The sequence below is a fragment of the Alligator sinensis genome, unplaced genomic scaffold, assembly GCF_000455745.1.
Source record: "Alligator sinensis unplaced genomic scaffold, ASM45574v1 scaffold649_1, whole genome shotgun sequence".
In the NCBI taxonomy this organism is placed as follows: domain Eukaryota; kingdom Metazoa; phylum Chordata; order Crocodylia; family Alligatoridae; genus Alligator; species Alligator sinensis.
Genome location: NW_005842127.1, coordinates 1,947,885 through 1,967,598, shown reverse-complemented (window position 1 = coordinate 1,967,598; position 19,714 = coordinate 1,947,885). Strand labels below are relative to the sequence as shown.

The following is a 19,714-nucleotide window of genomic DNA, read 5'->3' as shown; positions in this document are numbered from 1 at the left end:
TCTCTGGGTAATGTGTTTCAGTGCTTCACCATGCAGTGTTAGAAAGTTCATCCAGTTACCTAACCCAAGGGAGCTCAACGGGGCCTACATCCCAGATCTGACCCACGCTGTCATGCGATGTGAGTTGTATGGCTCCCCAGGAGTCTGGAAATTTAGTGGCAGGGGAGCAGTGGCAATTAACACTGCCACTATTCCCCCACTGCCAGATAACATGGCCCCACACACAGTGTAGTGATCGCTAGGTTTAGCGATCTACAGGTTTAGCGATCTACTACAGGCATACAAGAATGAGAAAAACTACACAGCAAGTTTTTTTCTGCTGAAGTGTGCAACTGTTGTAATCCCAGTATGGCTCTCCTGAATAACCTGCTAGGTTGCTCCTCTATCATTAAGGAACTGTCCCCCAATTCTCAACTCCCTCAGCTTCCCTTTTAGAAGCATCTCTAAATTCTACTGTCTATCACTACATTTTCCCTCTTAATAAGTAAAAAAAAAATTAACACAAAAAGCCATTAATACCAATCTACAGAGACAAGATTACTGGAACTTCACTCTGGAGTCAGTCTTTACCGCTCACTTTCCTTTTCTACAGCTATTTTAACAGGTCTCTATGAACCTTTCAGGAGATGTTACTGTCTTCTCAAATCGAAGAAGTATCTAGTTTTTCATTTGTTTTGGTGGGAAGCTTTTTCTCTGTCTTGATAGACTTGAATTCTTATACAGGGACCTGACTGACTTGCACTTTGGCACCCATGCTTTTGCACATAGCACAAAGTTCATGAGCTACAGACCACTGAGGCTGATTTCAACTTTCTGTATACTAGTATTTGCATTTGTTTCCATAGGTACATTTCTTCCCCTAAAGACATAGTTGCTTCTTGTGTTCTGGAACAATCAGCTTCTTCTGAAGAAAATTGTCCAGATTTGGGTCATGATGGCCAAGAGGATCATCAGGAGGCACAGATGCTATGCCTTCTTCTACTGCAACCAGACACTTAACTAGATTCAGTTTCTCACAGGCTACCTAATCCAAAAAATTGGTTTCACTTCCCTAAATACTATGAGTGGGAGTTTGTATGCTCTTTTTTATATTGCGTGCTGGCAATATATCTTCCTTTCACTAGTATGTTTATTCCTGAATAGCCTACTCTTTTGATTTTTGTTGGACTTGTCTTTGATCTCAATTTTAAACTTCTACATCCATGCCCTGGCAAAATATTAACCTGAACTTCCTTTTTCTTTCATTGGCAAATCCAGTCCTTCTCATTGATTTTTGCTTAATTCAACTATATGTATAAAAAAAGTCTTTCTTCACTCTGCCTACATAGACATTCAGGGAGGTTAGGAACTGTTAGCTTGCCCATGTGAGGACCTTATGCATATATCCCTGGTTAGGTTGACCTAATTGTGAATTGTACAGATATCTCATGAAGGTTAGATTGGTCAAAAAATGGCCTACTGGATCTAATTTAACCTCAGAGGTGCACTAAGTTAAATGAGGTGCAATTTCTTCACTCTGCCTACATAGACATTCAGGGAGGTTAGGAACTGTTAGCTTGCCCATGTGAGGACCTTATGCATATATCCCTGGTTAGGTTGACCTAATTGTGAATTGTACAGATATCTCATGAAGGTTAGATTGGTCAAAAAATGGCCTACTGGATCTAATTTAACCTCAGAGGTGCACTAAGTTAAATGAGGTGCAAGTAAACCAATCTAACTGAAGTTCGGTACACATTAAGAGCTCAGTCCCCAATTCCCCCCCACCCTCCCTGCAGACTCCCCCACCCTGCCTGCCCCCTCCCCCTCCCTTGACTTACCTTAGATCAGGATCTCAGCACCTATCTGATTGCTGAGTTAGATCAGGGGCCATTTTAAACCTGATGAAATCCCCTCGAACTTCTAGATGTAATGTCTGTATGAAGGTTTCCGTGTTTGGGAATCGCAACACATGACAAAATGGTTCCTTTTGTGATAGGTAAAACAGAGCTTTCCAAATGCATCACATTTGAGTCCATGTTGCCTTCCACATTTGCTGCACGATCTCTCTCCCTTTGCACACTCCTTGCCAATGGAAAATTCTACCCTGTGAGGTGGCTTTTTCTGGCCACAGGCTTTCATGCCCAGGGCATGAACAACCCCTTTTGTGCAGTCAGCTCTGCAGCCTGGGCCCTCACACTTGGACAGTCTTTTCTGGGTATCTGTAAGACTTGGGGCAGGGTAAGGCAGTGGGCCCAATCTGGCACATGTGGGACTGGGGCAGCAGGCTCAATTTGGCATGCACAGAGCTGGGGGCAGGATTGCAGGCACAATCAAGCACACATGAGACTGAGGTCAGATCTGTTGTGTGGGGCTGGGACTGCAGTTGTGATATGGTGCACAGGATAAGAGCCATGAGTGCCAGGTTGGGTCCACAGACTGGATCCAGTCCATGGACAAACCCTGCACCACTCATCTGTTGCATGGCCCAAAAAGTTGGATATCACTGATCTTACCTAAGTTTCTCTTGTTGCAATTTAAGCCCTTTACTTCTTATTCTTCCCCTAGTGGACACAGAGACCTATTGAGTGGCATCTTCTTTATAACAACCCTCTTTGTATTTCAGAATAGTTGTCAAATCCCCATTCAGTCTTCTGGTATTTATGCTAAATAATCCAGGCTCTTCCTGACTCATTTTAAAGAGACTGTTGCTTGACTAAGGACTGCTCATATGAAAAAGGATTTTTATGTCTGGGTTCTCTCTGTGGTAATATTTCCCTTCCTTTGTTCAGTGATGATGTTTGTACCTATATGATACCATCTGAGAAAGAGAGGATATATTTACTGCTTGATGTAAATGAGCGTTACTAAGAGAAAAACTGTATAGTAGTGGCAGTTGTTGTAGTAGTCGTAGTAGTAAACCAAGTATAACTGAAGTCAGCTGAGTCACACCGGAGTAAAATTTCTACTGGTACATAAAGAATGAGGTAAACATGAGCAAAGCAAGCAGTATGGGGTCATAATTTTTAAGATACTACATCACCAGGAGAGGTGAATTTAGAACAATCTATACATTCTAAGGGGGGAATCATTTTTTCCTGGGAAAAATTATAAGAGCAATATTTGTGAAAAAATATATACATTTGCCTTGGATTTCTGCTACAAACCAGTTTGTCTAGATGCACGCAGTTGAAGTAGATTAAGCAAAGCTGTTTGACCCATAACTCTGTGTTGTTCCTAGGCCTTGAGATGGCATGGGTCCAACGACCTCCAGAAAAGGCCTTAAGTGGGGAGTTCTTCAATGTAACCTACACAGTGTTTGCTTCAGATCACTTCTACCAATATGCTGTCCAAAACGGCATCCTCTCTCACAGGTACTATCTCCTATAGAGACTTCTCTAATGTTCAGAACAATGTACTGCAGTGGATTCCTGGCTATTTTCAATGACGTGGCTGTACTAAAGACTCTACTGGTAGACGCTCTGGGAGCATTTTTCTTCGGAGTGACTGTTCCATTCCTTTCATTCTGAGCGAAATATGCTTGCATCACTTCTAGTGAATGGTGGTTAAGAGTGGTTGCATATCCTATTGTGATTGCACGCTATCACTGCCCTAGCTTGCTCGTCTCCGCCTCCTGGTATTTCTTGGCTTTTAGACTACAAGCTCATTGGGATGGAGGTATCTTTGTACAACGTCTAACACAAAGGGATCCCACCTGGTTGCAGCCAATAGGTATTACCTCAACATGAAGAATGAATTACAGTAGCAATAATAATTCATATAGTTAAATGCACTCCTTGCAAATATAACTACATGATGGGCCAGATTTTGAGCTCATTGAAATCAATTTTCTAATAATTAAACAACCAGAATTTGTCTGAATGTATATGTATTGACTTAGAGAAACTTTCACAGATAACTATGAATGATATTTAATCAAATGAATCATCCACATAAACTTTTATTTTGTTCATCTGAGAATTGTTACCTTTTTGCATCATATGTGGTAAAAAAAAAAAAAATCCTTCTCACACTTCCCAAAATATGCTTTATAGTAAAATTTCATAGCCATTAATTATAGCATTACAATAGCATTGCCAAAAAATAAACAATTTCTGCCAGTAAAAGAGGGATTATTTCAACGGTCTTTTCAGTGCAACTTGTTCTCATAAAACATTTAGGAGCTTTTGAAAAGACTGCTGTTAAATATGGATACTAACACATTTATTTCTTACCTTAATAATGTCAAACTCAATTCACCCAAGGAACCTTGTCTGCCTACATCCTTAGACCAACACGGCTACAACCTAAACCCCAGGAACACACACCCTCATTCAAAAAGGCACTTAAATATGTGACTCATTTTAAGCATGGGAGTGGTCTCACTGATTTCAATGAGATACTACCATGCTTATTGTAATTGGTCCAAACTCCACTGTAGTTTATTCAAATTATTCCACTGGCTTTAGTGGGCTTCAGATCAGGGCCAAAATGTGGCAGATGCTCAATGGAGGCCATAAGGGTAAAATTAGATAAGGTATCTATTTCCTGATTTTTCAAGGTATTTATGTACCTGGCAGTGTGCATAGATGCTTAAGAGGATTTTTAAAAACGCCTTAGCAAGTTAGATGCCAGACACCAAGTCAGAAGGTTGGGGAAATCAGTGGATGTAAATGAGTGTTACTAAGAATGAATTAAGGATGAATGTTACTAAGGATGCCAAAATGGCATCCTCTCTCACCGGTACTATCTCCTATAGAGACTTCTTGGGCTTAACCTGCTTGGGCTAATTTGCAAAACCTAAAAGGTACCTACGTCTATCTTTGGGTACCCAAATACCTTTTTAAATCTGGCCCTAGCCAATCTTGAAAGATTTACCCTGGCATTTACAATTTAAAATATGTATTTGTTTATACCTATATTTATATTTTAACTCTTTGCATTTATACCTTCACAGTGAAGTCTCTTTTTATAATGCTACTGGTTACTTCTCAGTGGGTACATCTACACGTTCATTAATGCACTGTAGTTGCAGCACATTAAGTTTAATACTTGCATAACCAAGTACTAAATCAACACACAGTCACTGCTAGCACCAGCACGTGGCTTTTTACAGATGCTAACTGCGCAGTAGTCTAATACTATTGTGCAGTAGTGAATTAGCATGGTTTTTGCCCTGCACACTACTGTGCAGTATAATTAGGCTACTACACAATTAGCATCTCATGTAGATGCACCCCAATGGGTGCATCTACCCATATGCTTTGCTGCAGAGTTGACTAATTTGCTCTGCAGTGAAGCATCACTGCCTACACATGCACCAGTATTAGGGCACAGTAAATTAATTTAAAATAGAGTAATCACATGCAATGAAATGCATATATAGATGACATCAGGAGCTGGCTGGGGCACCAGGGCTGCCTGCACCCTAGCCTGACACTTGAGCACCCTCGTGCCCCATCAGGCCATAGGCTTCCTGACACTGCCACCTGGAGCCTGGGACTGACCCTTGAGGCCCTGCCAGCCTGGGACTGCTACACCCCAACTCAAACTGCTGCAAGGTGTTTGTGCAGACTCTGCACCCTGGAACAGCTGACTGTGACAGAAACTTCACCAGTTTATCACATTGCCTTAATGGCACATGTAGATGCATCCAGTGAATATAATTTGCAGTACAGCAAAAATGAAATCTTTTATAGAACTTGGATACAGAAAGTTACAGTACAGCACACATTTTCAGATGCTGCTCAAATGTTGTCTCGGGCTTATTTACATAGTGCAACTCATTAAAGAATATTGTTTCAATTATTTTTACTTCCTCTTGCATGGCACCAAGTTCAGAGAGATAATTGCTCATCTGAAAGTAGGGCTGGGTAAATCAGGTGGAAAAATTGTAGTGACATACATTTTTTTGTGCATGTGTGGTTTTTGCAATCTTTACATGTGGTAAACTTTCAAGGGCCTTGAATCATTTTACAGCTGAGTTCACTAAATCCACTTCTGGTTCTAAATGTCGCGATTTTGCAATTTGCAGTCTTTGAAATCTTACACACCAGGTAGGTCTAAGCTGGTCTTTTACAGAGCCAGGCACTGTCCTACTGAAACATGCTACACCAGCTCCCTGAATATTACCTTCCAAGCTGGATGTAGTGTAGTCGCTTGATGCCACAGCCCGTGTGGCATGCACACAGGGCTCTGTGTGTGTGAATACACTTCTTTCAGTTCAGGAAATATCCTATGCAGAGCAGGCATGATGTACTGTGCTGTAATTGAGCAGTATGGACATACTCATAAATATCATAGCCATTATCCTTGGACCTTTGAGATGGTGGAGCAGAGAGAGACTGAATAGTACACATTTTATGTTTCTACAGCTATAAAGAAACAAACATAATGATGATAAAATGAGGATGGAAGTATTCAGGAACTACTATGGTTTTACCATCAGAGGTGCCATAAGTGGTCTTGCCAAAATCTTCCATCTGGTGGGGCAGTCAGGTTGGATGGCCAAGCTGAGGTGTTGGGATCTGCTGGTGGGGTAGTAGCTCCCAGAACTTCCTCCTACAAAGCAGTAGGTGGTAGCCCAGTCAACAGTAGTCTTTCAGTGCTCTGGGACTGCCTGACCCTAAGGTAAAACAGATAAGTAAAAGGAAACAGCCACATGTCTCCTGCCATAGATGTTTGCACAGTGCTTTTTTTCTGTGCTGCTTAAAGAGCAGAATTTCATTTTGTGCCTGTTGACATTTTTAGGAATGAGAAATTAATATAAATTATCTTTTTATTTAAAAAAAAATGTTGTTTGGCCAGCAATGCTACTGCTGCAAAGAAGTTTTGCGAAGAACAGGAGTGCCCTTCCAACTGGAAAGATGCAAATGGAGAGAACTGCTGTGTTCATCATGCCAACATTCACTCCTGCCCCTTGGCCTTTATGGTTAGTACCGAGGGTAGGGCTTTCAGAAGTCTGTTTGCTCTGGTGGATAGGCCACTTTCATAGCTAGACTCAACATCATGAAAATTAGATGCCTAAAGTCAGACCCTTCCTTGAGGATCAAATCCAGGGGCTCATTAAAGCCTGTGAAAAGGTTCCCGTTGAATTTAATAGTCTTTAGATTAGGCTCCCAGGTACCAAAGCAAATGGTTTGACTTCTCAGAAGTAGTGAGCAGTTTCCATTCAAATCAGGGAGAATCCCTCACTGACCTGCAGAATTGGACCCTTTAAACTGGTTTGTCTTTATCAGATTTGATTAAGGCAAAACAAACATGTTAGGGCTAGAGAATGGATGTCTGAAGACTTGCTGGTGCATAGTGAGCAAGATACATTCATTTATTTTGGATTCTAGGAGAGCATGTGTAACCAAATTTATGGGTTGAAAAGCTGAGCCCATTTAAATAAATAGGAATGTTTTTGATAAGCTGGGGAGTCTCCCTTCTTTTTCATCTTCATTATTTAATATGGTGACTGCAGAAGGAAGCGTGGGGACAATTTGAACTGTGTGTGTTTGCTGAAGGACAGAGAGAACCCATAGGTCTAGAAAGATCACATGAGGCAGGAAGTCCTCCATGGTGGCCCTCATGGAGATTCTAAAAACTATTTCATTAGGAGGGAGAGTTTTGCAGAAGGAAATCAGTCTCTCACCCACCAATCACATACATACCCCGGGATACACCCTGGAGCTGGTTGTATCTCCATGCTAAGGAGTTCTGACTTTGCTCCTTGGTAGCACTGGCTCTGCTTTCTCTTGAGAGAGAGATCCCTACCAGAATGATCATACAACCTCTGAATGTCTTATCTTTCTGATGGAGGCACAGCAGGGGTCAACATGCATCCCACCAGCATGCCTGCCCCTCTCTTAGTCTACCCACTGACTGCTTCCTTCCCCCTTTCTCTCCCTATCTGAATCTTCAAAGCCACAAACACCCCTTTGTGGGAGGACAGGAGGGGATCTCTTGTGAAGCTAGTGCACCCCTAAATTCCTTGTGTGGGGAATGAGATCTGTGAACACACCTAGCACAAAGATTCCATCTAACCTCACATTTCAAAGTTTTTGTGGTTTCCTGCTTGAAAAAATGCAAGTTTGTGTAGAAAAATTATCATAGACCAAAAATACCACAAGAATGTGGATAGATGAGTCTGAATGGGTATTTACCAATCAATCCCTTTCTATTAAGCAAGATCTTTTTGACAGTGTCATGTGTTCTGAATAGTTTTACCTTAGCTGGCATGAATAATCCATCTCTTTTTCTGTATCGTAATCTAAAGTGCATAAACTGGAATGTCTGCATAAATATTTGAAATTAGGAATTAGAACTAATCCATTTAAAAAAAGAAAAAAACCCACAACAACCTACATCTGTATATAGTCATTATAATCCTTCATGGCTGCAACTGTTAGGAAATTAAAGTCTTCGCAGCCTTAATGAGAAATGCTGTGAAAGAAAGCATTTCATAGCAGAAATGCTTTATTCATTAGTCAGAAGAAGCTGCTATATCAAAATGAGTGCTGCTGTGAAAATACTATGTAACAGCCAAAAAATTGGAGCAAAATTCTGCTTCTTCAGTGAGGTAAATCCAGAATGACTTGATCTAAGTTACCCCACACAGACTTTGGCTCATGTTCTTTATGGGAGTTTTATGAGATTTTTAAACTAAATTATAAGTTGCTTTGTTCCTATTGCTTGTATTTTATTTTAGTATACACAACAGTATTTGTGATTTTAGTATACAGCAATACCATGGTGTCATATTGTAGATGCAGATATGCCTAATAATTGAGTGGTCATTGTTTTGAAGCACAAAACTTTATAAGACTACTGAGGGAACCTGGAATTTTCACTGTTTCATTATTTATTGCAATTGTTTGGTGAAGGGGAAAGGTGGAATATGTGGGCCATGGATTCCAGATGATGGACAGATATTTACTCATACCCTATCTACAGCTGGCAAAATGAGTCAGAAAAACTGGACTGCCAAGGTACAGTGCATTCTCTGCCTATTATAGTTTATTTGGATTATTATCTTTCCAAGACAGCTTGTAGTAGTTTGAAATAATGTTGTGGAGTCTTAATGCATGAAAAAGGTCAAAGGTTAACCTGAGCCTAGGTTAGCAAAATGAAGCCACACCAGTTTCTATAGCTAACAGCACACAATGAAGTGAGACTTGAACTCAGACATCTGGAGCTATAGGAAGACACCTTAGCTGCTTTTCTACCATGTATGACAACCTTGCCCCCCACCTCACCAAATGATTATTTTTATGCATATAAAGGTTGTAGGATAAGAGCCAGATACTACAAGGTGCTGAGTGCTTGTAATTCTCCATTGGCTTCATTGGGAAGTGACTGGACCTAGTGCTTCGTGGAGTCCAGTCCCCTGCAGGAACAAAACACTGAGTTTTCAGCATTGTCATTTCCTATGCCAGCATCTCTAAGGGAGGCATGGTTCCCATCTTCCCTTTTACCATAGAAGGAACAGGAGGAACTGCAAAGATCTTAAAGGCCTTTCCTTTAGCCCAGCTATAGATGTGCCCCAATCCTGTTCCCTGCCAAGGAGCAGAGATACCTACCTGGCTTCTTCAGTCTATTGGTGTTGAGAGTGGGGAGGCAGCGAGCTTGTAAGCAGCACAATTCCTTAGAGGCACTTCTCACTCTTAAAACAGTACCAGCCCCTGACACCTCTGTTACAGAAGAGAAAAATCCATCAGAGTGAAGGTTTTTCTCAGTTGGTTAGAAATGGGGAGAGGGAAAGGAAGGACCGTTCCCCCAGTTCCTTTCCCAAAGGCATTGCAAATACTTGGGAGATGATATCACTGCATAGACACTGCTTCCTGCTTCTTGCTCTACATTATAATGACTCTAGGAAAGTAGCCCACCTTAGGTCTTAGGTAACATCTAATGCATACACTGATAAATATATCTAAATGAAATTCCTAGACATTTGATTGAGTTACTCTATAAGGCAGTGGGAAGATTTTGAGGTAGCTAATACATAAGAATAGGAAGGGGCAACAGTAGGTCTAGGGGAAAGGAGCATGGGTTATTGATGTTGAAAGATTTTTGTTTGCACAATTTAAATCAATTGTGATTGAGTTAATTTGTTTTTCAGGTAGTTTTGGTTCATGTGGGTGTGACCTCTCTCATCGCACACATCAGAGTTGGCAGAATGCAGGTAGCTCTGGAAGCCAAAACCACTGTCCTACCTGCAGTAGGTATGAAACTAAATGTAGAGTCAATGTATGTCAAATAAGTATTACATAGTGCATCCTACTTATAGATAAGCACGAAGAACAGGAGGACACACATCTTCCCTTCCCCCATAAGGACCTCAGGAGGTCATCTAGTCCAACCCCTGCTCGAAGCCCAACTAAATTATTCCAGCCAGGGATCTGTCAAGCGGGGCTTTGAGAACCTCCAAATATAGACATCCCACCACCTCTCTAAGTAACCGGTTCCAGTACTTCATCACCTTCCAAGCGCGAGAATTTTTCCTAATATCCAACTTAAACTTCCTGGCAACTTGAGACCATTGTTCTGTCATCTGCCACCACTGAAAACAGTGTAGCTCCATCCTCTTTGGAACCCTGCTTCAGGGAGTTAAAGGCTGCTCTCAGATCCCCCCCTCACTCTTCTCTTCTCCAGACTAAGTCCAGTTCCCTCAGCCTCTCATCAGAAGTCATGTGCCCCAGCCCCCTAAACCATTTTTGTTGTCCTCCACTGAACTCTCTCCAACTTGTCCACATCCTTTCTGTAGTGGGGGGCCCAAAACTGAACACAGTACTCCAGATGTGGTCTTTCCAGTGCAGAATAAAGGGGAATAATTATTTCCTTTGTTCTGCTGCCAGTGCTCCTACTAATGCAGCCCAGTATGTTGTAAGCCTTCTTAGCAAGAGGGGCACACTGTTGACTCATATTCAGCTTGTTGTCCACTATAATCCCCAAGTCCTTTTCTGCAGGGCTGCTGCTTAGTCAGTTGGTCCTAAGCCTGTAGCGGTGCATGGGATTTTCCATCCTAAATGAGGGAATTTAAACTTGTTCTTGTTGAAGCTCATGAGATTTCTTTTAGCCCAATCCTCTTATTTTTCTAGGTCACTCTGAATCCTAGCCCCCAGATTGGTATCATCTGAGAACTTGCTGAGGATGCACTTCATTACATCCTCCAGGTCATTAATGAAAATATTGGACAAAACCAGCCCCAGGATTGATGCCTAGGGCAGTCCACTTGGGACCAGCTGCCAACTAGATCTCAACCCATTGATTACTACACATTAAGCCCAATGATCCAGCCAGCTTTCTATGAACCTTACAATCCACTCATCCTACCCATACTTCTGTAACTTGCTTGCAAGAATGATGTGGGAGACAGTATCAAAAGCCTGGCTAAAATAAAGGTATATCACATCCACTGCTTTCCCATAATCCACAGAGCCAGTCATCTCATCATAGAAGGCAATCAGGCATGATTTGCCCTTAGTGAATCCATGCTGACTGATTCTGATCACTTTCTTCTTCTCCAGGTGCTTAGAAATGGATTCCTTGAGTACCTGCTTCATGATTTTTCTAGGGACTGAGATGAGGCTGACTCGTCTGTAGTTCCCTGGATCCTTCTTCTTCCTTTTCTTAAAGATGGGCACTATATTTGCCCTTTTCCAATCGTCTGGGACCTTCCCTGATTGCCACATTTTTCAAAGATAATGGCCAGTGGCTCCGCAATCACATCAGCCAACTCCCTCAGCACCCTCAGATGCATTGCATTCAGCCCCATGGACTTGTACACATCCAGCTTTTCTAAATAGTCCCAACCTGTTCTTTCACCACTGTTGGCTGCTCACTTCCTCCCCAACCTGTGCTGCCTGGTGCAGTAGTCTGGGAGCTGACCTAGCCTGTGAAGACTGAGGTAAAAAATAGTTTGAATCAAATGCCAGAACCAACTGCTTTTGACCTTACTAAGCTTGCTTGGATATACAACTTCACACAGTCCCAAATACATGGGTCTTATATTCACTTTAGTAGAGCTGTAAATAGGACTAAGTCAATAATTTATTGTGCAGTTAGGCTATTGAACCGGAAATTCAAGGGGGAAAAACAAAACAAAACACTGATTCAAATCAAACTGCATTTGAATTTTTTCTGGTTTTCTTGCCAAAATATAACATCAAAACAGTTTTTACTCAACACAAAACATTCTATTTGACCTGACACAAAATGCTCTGTTAAAGGGGATATCCCCAGCCGTATTCTCATCACTATCACCTCCTCCTCCGTCTTGCCTACTAGTGATAAAGCAGTCAGGAACCTCGGTGATGGTCATAGCATATGACCACAGATTACAGTGGGGTAGAAAAGAGTCAGGCAGAGCTATTACTTATTTATTTTCCTCCCTAAGTGTGTTGTACAGACATCTTAAGAGAGCCGTTCTTCAGCTTGTTTCAGTGGGACTAATTATTTTTTAGATTGAAAGTCTGAGGTACAATGTCTAGCAATAAAGATCTAAAGGGACCATCTAAATGTTTGGCTATTGACTTCAGAGAAAGATTTTACTCTAAGCAATATAATACCTTAAAATAAAATAATAATTTTATTCTAGGTAATAATCCTACTGGGCTTACGTTTCAATAAATGAAAGGAAAAAATAGTGATCATCTAATGAAGCTCCATTTGTCATTAGCTTTATTGACTGCAACACAAAGCAAATCTGATGGCTCTTACCCAACTCTTTTCACTTTGGACATCTCATCCAGAAAAGAATAATGTATTTTAGGATACTTTCAAACTTATTATTATAAGTATAATTGTTGGTATTGCATGAGAAGGCTTCCTTTTAAAAAACGTGGTATTCATGAGATTTCATTAGAAACTCCCGTCATGTGTATGGGATCATTAATTCTGTTCACATTAGCCAAGATTATGAAAACTAGGGGCGTCTTTATACGTGCTCTGGGATGCTGGGGGAAGGGAGGGAGGTGTCACATGTATTCAGTGTCTCATTTGTCAAGCTTTAGTTAAAGCACCCCGGCCACCATTTTGAAGTGCGGGGACGCTGAATACACGTGATGTGGAGGCTGCTGGAGCTTGCTAATTAGCACGCTCCAGCAAACTTAATTAATCGAGTCTGTTCCAACATGTGCTAATTAGCATCTGTTGGAGCCAGACATCTGGCATGTGTATAGGTGCCCCAGATGCCTAAAATTACACTCCTTAAGTGCTAATCCTGTGGTGCTGATTAGGAGGATAGGAAGAAAAGATGGGTTTTTGCTTCCCTTATTTCTGGGTCTCAAAGGACTGTGCTTAGTACACAGAATGTGAGTAAGGGAGGCAGTCTTGTCTCACTACAGACTAAACAGACAGGCCTGTTTACAGGCTAAATAACAATAGACAGATAAAATTCAATAATAACCAAGTAAGACATCTACAACAAGCACTGATGTTCACAATCATTTGGAAGTGATTTAAGGGTTCCTATAAAAATCAAAATGCTGCTTTCAACTACAAGGGCCCTGAACTGCTTAAAATTTGTTCCTTTGCCTATTCTCTCACCTTGCACAGGCATCCACGTATCAGAAGCCATCTGTTTTTCTGGATAAATTCACACCTAAGTTCAGATGACAGTTTTTTTTTTTCAAGTATTCTGATATCTCCCTCTTTCTGTCCAGTGTGTGGAGATGGTTTTTGTGAAGACGATGAAGGCTGTTCGACATGTCCAGCTGACTGTGGAGAATGCCCACTGACAACTGGTGCCAGAATAGCAATCGCCTTACCAATATGTTTCGTCTGTTCTGGCTTCATACTGACAATAATGGTGAGTGTCCCTTCTCTTTTTTTATTTCCATTGTGGCTTGGTCATTATTTTATTATTTACAGAAAAGTTCTTTGGAAGTAGCGGTTCTCTAGAATCCTTTGAGGAAAAGTTGTTTCTAAATGCAGAGGCTAGTTCTACACTAACCCTGGCAAGAGTTATGGCAATCCTACACTGCTAGAGAGTGTCTGCCAGCAGGGAACTCCATAATGATCCTGACACACCTGACACCAACTAGGGACTCCCTCATGCCAAGGTAATTCCCATCTAAGAAAATCCATTTTGTTTCCAAATGATTTGCACTGACAAAGCACTATTAAGCAGGCTGCAGTTGGGGAGAAAATCTAGCCCTTGTGGTAAGGTTTGGCCCCTAGCAAGGAAACAAGTCACCAGGCAAAAGTTTACATGAAGGGTAGTCTAAGGATTTTCATTAGATGACTTGGCATTACTTCTTGGCTTGTGGTCTTGTCACAAGTTTAATAGGTAATTGTAGAAGTTACATTCTGACTACTCTCTCTGTCACCAGTTTCAGAGAAATAAAATGTCCTTCTGCCCTGAACATATATACAGGGACTGCTAATATTCTGCACAGTTCCATACTAAAAAGGCCTTTTTTTTTTAGTGGGCATAGTGAAATGGTTCCAAGGACTATGCATACAGATACATGGATATACAGATTTATTATTTACAGGGCACAGAGGTTTGAGAGGGACTTCACAGGCCAAAGAGACATCCATACCCCTTAAGTATTTTGTAATCTTATATTGGATGCTAGACAATGTATGAGGATAAGAAGAAGCATGAAGGGTCTGACCAGAAAGAGGATAAGAAATACTAAATTAGGTCATCATCTGTTACTTAATTAAAGGCTTGGCACAACATAATTTCATGGTTCAGTTCAAAATATTGGGTTTTGTTTAGTAGTTATTAATTATTATAATGACAAATTCACTTAATGAGGGAATGCAGAAAGAAGCATTTATATAGAGACCTGGATAGATCAATGTAGGAAAAATGATCCTTTGGAATGGAAAGTTCTATGTTGATACAAGATAATGTACTGTTGTTGCTTGTTATTGTACAGTATTACTGGAGAATGGATCCTCCATGTTTACATTTACTTCTGTATCTGAAAATACATAAATTTATTTCTGAACATTACCGAAAGATGTTGCTGGGGGAATGTTTGTAGATGTATAGTCACTGTATTGATTGTATCCATAACAAAAGACTTATTTGGCTTTAACATATAAATCCATCAAATGGATTTGCTCTTTGATATCTCACTTCTTTCTTCATCTCACACTGTAGCTCTGAAGACCATCTGGAGTGTTCAAGCTAACACTCCCCAGGGTTAACTGAAAGGGAGTGAAGAAAGCAGGCTCTCCCTCAGGGAAAGATGGATTGTTTTATGGTTAAGGAACTGTGGTGATACCCAGAGAATTAGGATTTAGTTCCTGATTCTTTTGCATATTTCTTGTGTGACTTTGGGACTTAGTCTAAAAGTCTCTGGCCTTTAATCTCCTGGTGTCTCAGTTTCTTATTGAAAGTATAGGAATCAAAATCTGTACCTACTTCACAAAGCTGTTTTTAAGATAAATCAATAGCAGCCTTCCATGGAGACACTCAGATAATAGAGTTGTGGGGGCACTATAATTAGGTATGTGGCATCAGCTTCCTACTGTAGTTCACCACAAGTCCACTTCTGTAACCCTTCAGGTTGCAGTGTAATCCTCATTTGTTCCCGTGGGCTTTTTTCTCCAGGATAAGAATAAAAATGTTGGTAGGGGTGTTTAGTGATTCTGAATGGGAACTGAAGAATTATCACTGGCTTTTGGCTGTGTTCAAGGTCTGCGGTAGGCACATACATATTTCATTTTTCTCACAAGAATACAGCATAATTCACATAAGTAATATTATGGTTATCAATTATATGGTTGTTAAACTTCATGGCAGTTTGTTTTAACAAATTTATTAACATAAGACAGGATATCTGTATCTTATCTGGATAAAATTTTCATCCCAGAAAGTGAGAGTCTGATTAGAGTGCAGAACTGGGCCCTAGAACTACAACAATTAGACACGCATTCTGAAATTTCCTAAGCATGATCTCCAGATCATGGAAGTTGGCACTATAAGTCCAGAGCTGGCTCTGTATAGTGCTTCAAAGTTGGTTTGTTACAAAAACATGTTTTTATTAAGGGTCTTTCAACCTAATGCAGATGATAACATTTTACCCTCCATCCTCTACGTCTTGACAAAGTGCAGTTTGATCATTGTCTGCTGTGTCATATTTCAGAAGATAATTTTAAAATTATCATTAAGCTGATTTGGGATAAAATCAAATCCTTATCTCATCCATGCATATTTTGGCTACAGAAGACTCAGAATGAGTCTAATTTACCTCCTACAACTATTTCTTGATGATGCTTTTGTAGGGACGCATCAATAGTATTGCTTTTACCATCTTATGCTGTTTCATTTCCTTAGCTTCGGTGTACAAGATCATTCATATATGTTTGTAGGTTAGCCCACATATGAGCTTGTTTTTAAAAAGATGTTGAGGCCACTTTTATTCAGTTTTTCATATACAGTAACAGATTGCCCATCCAGTGAGCCTGTCTTCCATATACCAGGATGCCACTGACTTCAGAAGGTATTGGATCAGCTCTTACAGTCTCTTGTGATCAGTTCATTTTGTTTGATCATACTCTTGCATGGTAAAATGTAATTCTCCTTTTTCTGTAATCAGCCATCCAATCCAGAGTCCTTTGAAATTAATGGAAATACTCCTGTTAACTTCACTGAGCTATGGATTCGATTTGGCCCTCAATTCTCCCCAAGTACTGTTAGTTCTCTCATTATGTCACAAGGAATTTTGTATTACTTTGGCTTTTGTCACTTGCTGTCTTTTAGTAACTCATTTCTGCAGAACAAAACCTAGAATATGATATTCAGATGGTTTGCAAAAAAATGGTGCTCTCTACCTGGTATATAAATTGCCTTGTGATGATTGCATCAAATCTCATGAGGTTCAATAAGGACAGGTGCAAAATCCTGCACTTGGGACAGAACAATCCAATGCACTGCTACAGGCTGGGGGCTGCCTGGCAAAGCAGCAGCGCTGCAGAAAAGGACCTGGGGGTTACTATGGACAATAAGCTGAATATCAGCCAACAGTGTGTCCTTGTTGCCAAGCAAGCTAGCAGCATACTGGGCTGCATTAGTAGGAGGGTTACCAGCAAACTGAGGAAAGTGATTCTTCCCTTCTGTTCAGCACTGGTGAGGCGACATTTGGAGCACTGTGTCCAGTTTTGGGACTGCATTACAGAAAGGATGTAGACAACTTGGGGAGAGTCCAGCAGAAGGCAGCAAAAATGGTTAGGGGGCTGGGGCATAGGACTTCTGAGGAGAGGCTGAGGGAACTAGATTTATTAAGTCTGCAGAAGACAAGACTGGGAGGGCATTTAAGAGTAGCTTTAAACTCCCTGAAGGAAGGTTCCAGCAAGGATGGTGCTAGACTGTTCTGAGCGGTGGCAGAACAAGGAATAATGGTCTCAAGTTACAGCAAAGTAAGTTGAGGTTAGATAGTAAGAAGAACTTTCTCACTAGGAGGATAGTAAAGCACTAGAACAAGTTATGCGGAAAGGTTGTGGAATCTCCATCCTTCAAGGGTTTTAAGACCCAGCTAGACAAAGCCTTGGCCAGGATGATCTAGTTGGGGATGGTTCTGCCTTGAGCAGGAAATGAGGTCGTGTCCAACCCTAGTTTTCTATTATTTTAATTTCATCTGCATAACTAATCAGCTATAGAGAATGTGTACTTATTTTCATTTGTATTTATGGAATTTGAAAGCTTTATTGGACCTTGTAACAGGGTGTCATCCGCAGATGCACTGGCACACACCTAGAGGTACCCCCCAGAGTCCTTTCTTTTTATATTTTTAATATGCTTCTGGGAACAGACTCCCTTTCACTCACCTGCCACATCTTGGTGTTTCTTTGGTTCTTAAAAGGGAGGCTGCCCCAGGGCTTCCCAGACAGGGTCTTTGCTCTCACCTCTATGAGATAATGAGCTCCTGCCTTAAGGGCTAATTGCATAACTCTGACCTCTCCTTATCACACCCCATGCCTTGTAGGTGTTATCTGTACAATGTCCCTTTGTTGGGGCCAAGGCCTCTGAGGTCTCAGCCCCTTCACTCTAGCTAGGCCTACCAGCCAGGGCCCACTGGTTAGGACCCAGCTTAGAGGCACTAGCTTCATTCAATCTGCTCTGGGCCCCTGGCCCTGTCTAGCTGTACCCGCTATGAAGCCAGGCTCTCTGGCTCCTGTAGCTGCACCCCCATGGGTGCTGATGAGGCCTACACATCCCATACAGCCTCAGCCACAAACCACTGGATTAAACTATAACGTGAATAGGAAGCCACTGGGCTATAACAAAGAAGAGTTAACGTAGGCAGTAAGCCTTCTTACCCATGGGCTCCACAATTCTGAGTCCCCACTGCCAGTGGCTCTCTCTTTTAGAGTTGCTGCAGGTTTGCTTGGAGCCTTCTAGAGCCCACCCTCTGTCTCAGTCTGGGCTCCTCTAGCTAGCGCAGACTAGGGTTTATATAGTTCTGGCCTGGGCCCTTTCACAGTCACCTGACAGCCCCCAGTCAGCTGACCGGCCTGCAAGGCTTAGCCTTTAACCCCTGCTCTGCTGGCAAGCTTTGCTCTGAAGACTCGAGTCTTAAAGGGGCCACTCTACTTCCTAGTAACAGGGCTAGGGTTCCCTGGTACAGACCTAAATCTTATTTACAAAGCAGTGACTATGTCCAATCTAGTGTTTCATATGATAGCGAACTTGATGTGATAATGTACCCTCTAAAATGCTGATCTAGACCCCAAATTTGATTATGTGAAAAATACCACTGTTTGTATTGATGAAAAATATATTACTGGCATTTAACATGACCTACAGTCTTTCTAAGGAGGTCATATGCACCCCTAGCTGACTTCAGAGTTGAGTTCTAAGTGTAGTACAAATGGTTGGAAATTGTTAGATTATATTATTATAAATGTATTCAGCGGTGGATCCAGGGGGAGGTGCATTGGTGCAGTTGCAGCTCCCTTTGCTTCTCGGTCTACCCAAAGTTCAAAGCCAACTACCTGGCAGCAGCAGCAGCAACAGCATTTCTATTCAGGTAATGGTAAGAGACTCAGTTGACTTCCTGGCTCATTATAATCTACATAATTCCTCCTTAACAACCCTCCCTTCTTTTTTAAATGACCTTGATGTTCCACTAATCAAAAGCTATCCTTTTTGGCATTTATGCTGTCTGTTAGCTGCTCCTAGTAATGTAGCTCCTATTTAACTGTGTTGCAGACTGTTTTTAACTCCAGCTAAAAACATTAACTCAGGTAAACATTAATTCTGATTTGGAATAACTTTCAATGAAGCACTGGATGCACTGCCAAGATGCTCAAGAAGACTAGGCTTTGTTTTATGAATCTGAAAAAGAGATATACATTTAACTCTAATGACTACAGGACTAATGAAATGGTATTTTGATTATTTTTTTGCCTAGTTTGTTGTGTTTTTAATACATAATAATGCACATTCCAATAAAATGATATTTGTTTTTGCTTCAATGGTAAATGGAATAATATAGCCATAAGTTCCTAGCATATTAGTAAAGAAAAATATGTGTTGCGTTCTTTGGGATGATGTACCACATCAGCTGCATCCCACTTTTCAAAATCCTAAATCCTTCCGTTAATTTATCATGCCATATTGTTTAGAACTACTGATGTTTGTATTTAAGTGTTGTATCCTGATTTGTTACTGCTCAGAGTTATCTTATACATTCAAGTATTGGTAGATTTTATACTTTAAAATATCTATATATCTAATGATTTTTGGCCATGTTCATTTCTGGAGGGAATCCACTAAAACCAATGGAGTTAC

The 19,714-nt window shown here is 41.0% G+C and overlaps 1 protein-coding gene across 1 annotated transcript in view; it reads left to right on the top strand.

Annotated features, from left to right (window-relative positions):
- Positions 1-19,714, top strand: part of LOC102369559 (atrial natriuretic peptide receptor 2-like) — a 49,090-nt gene that overhangs the window by 3,054 nt on the left and 26,322 nt on the right. The window contains exons 3-7 of the mRNA XM_025205747.1: positions 3,221-3,353; positions 6,787-6,910; positions 8,847-8,951; positions 10,082-10,184; positions 13,626-13,771. Of these exons, the coding sequence (XP_025061532.1) occupies positions 3,221-3,353; positions 6,787-6,910; positions 8,847-8,951; positions 10,082-10,184; positions 13,626-13,771 (611 nt within the window). The remainder of the gene's footprint in view (positions 1-3,220; positions 3,354-6,786; positions 6,911-8,846; positions 8,952-10,081; positions 10,185-13,625; positions 13,772-19,714) is intronic.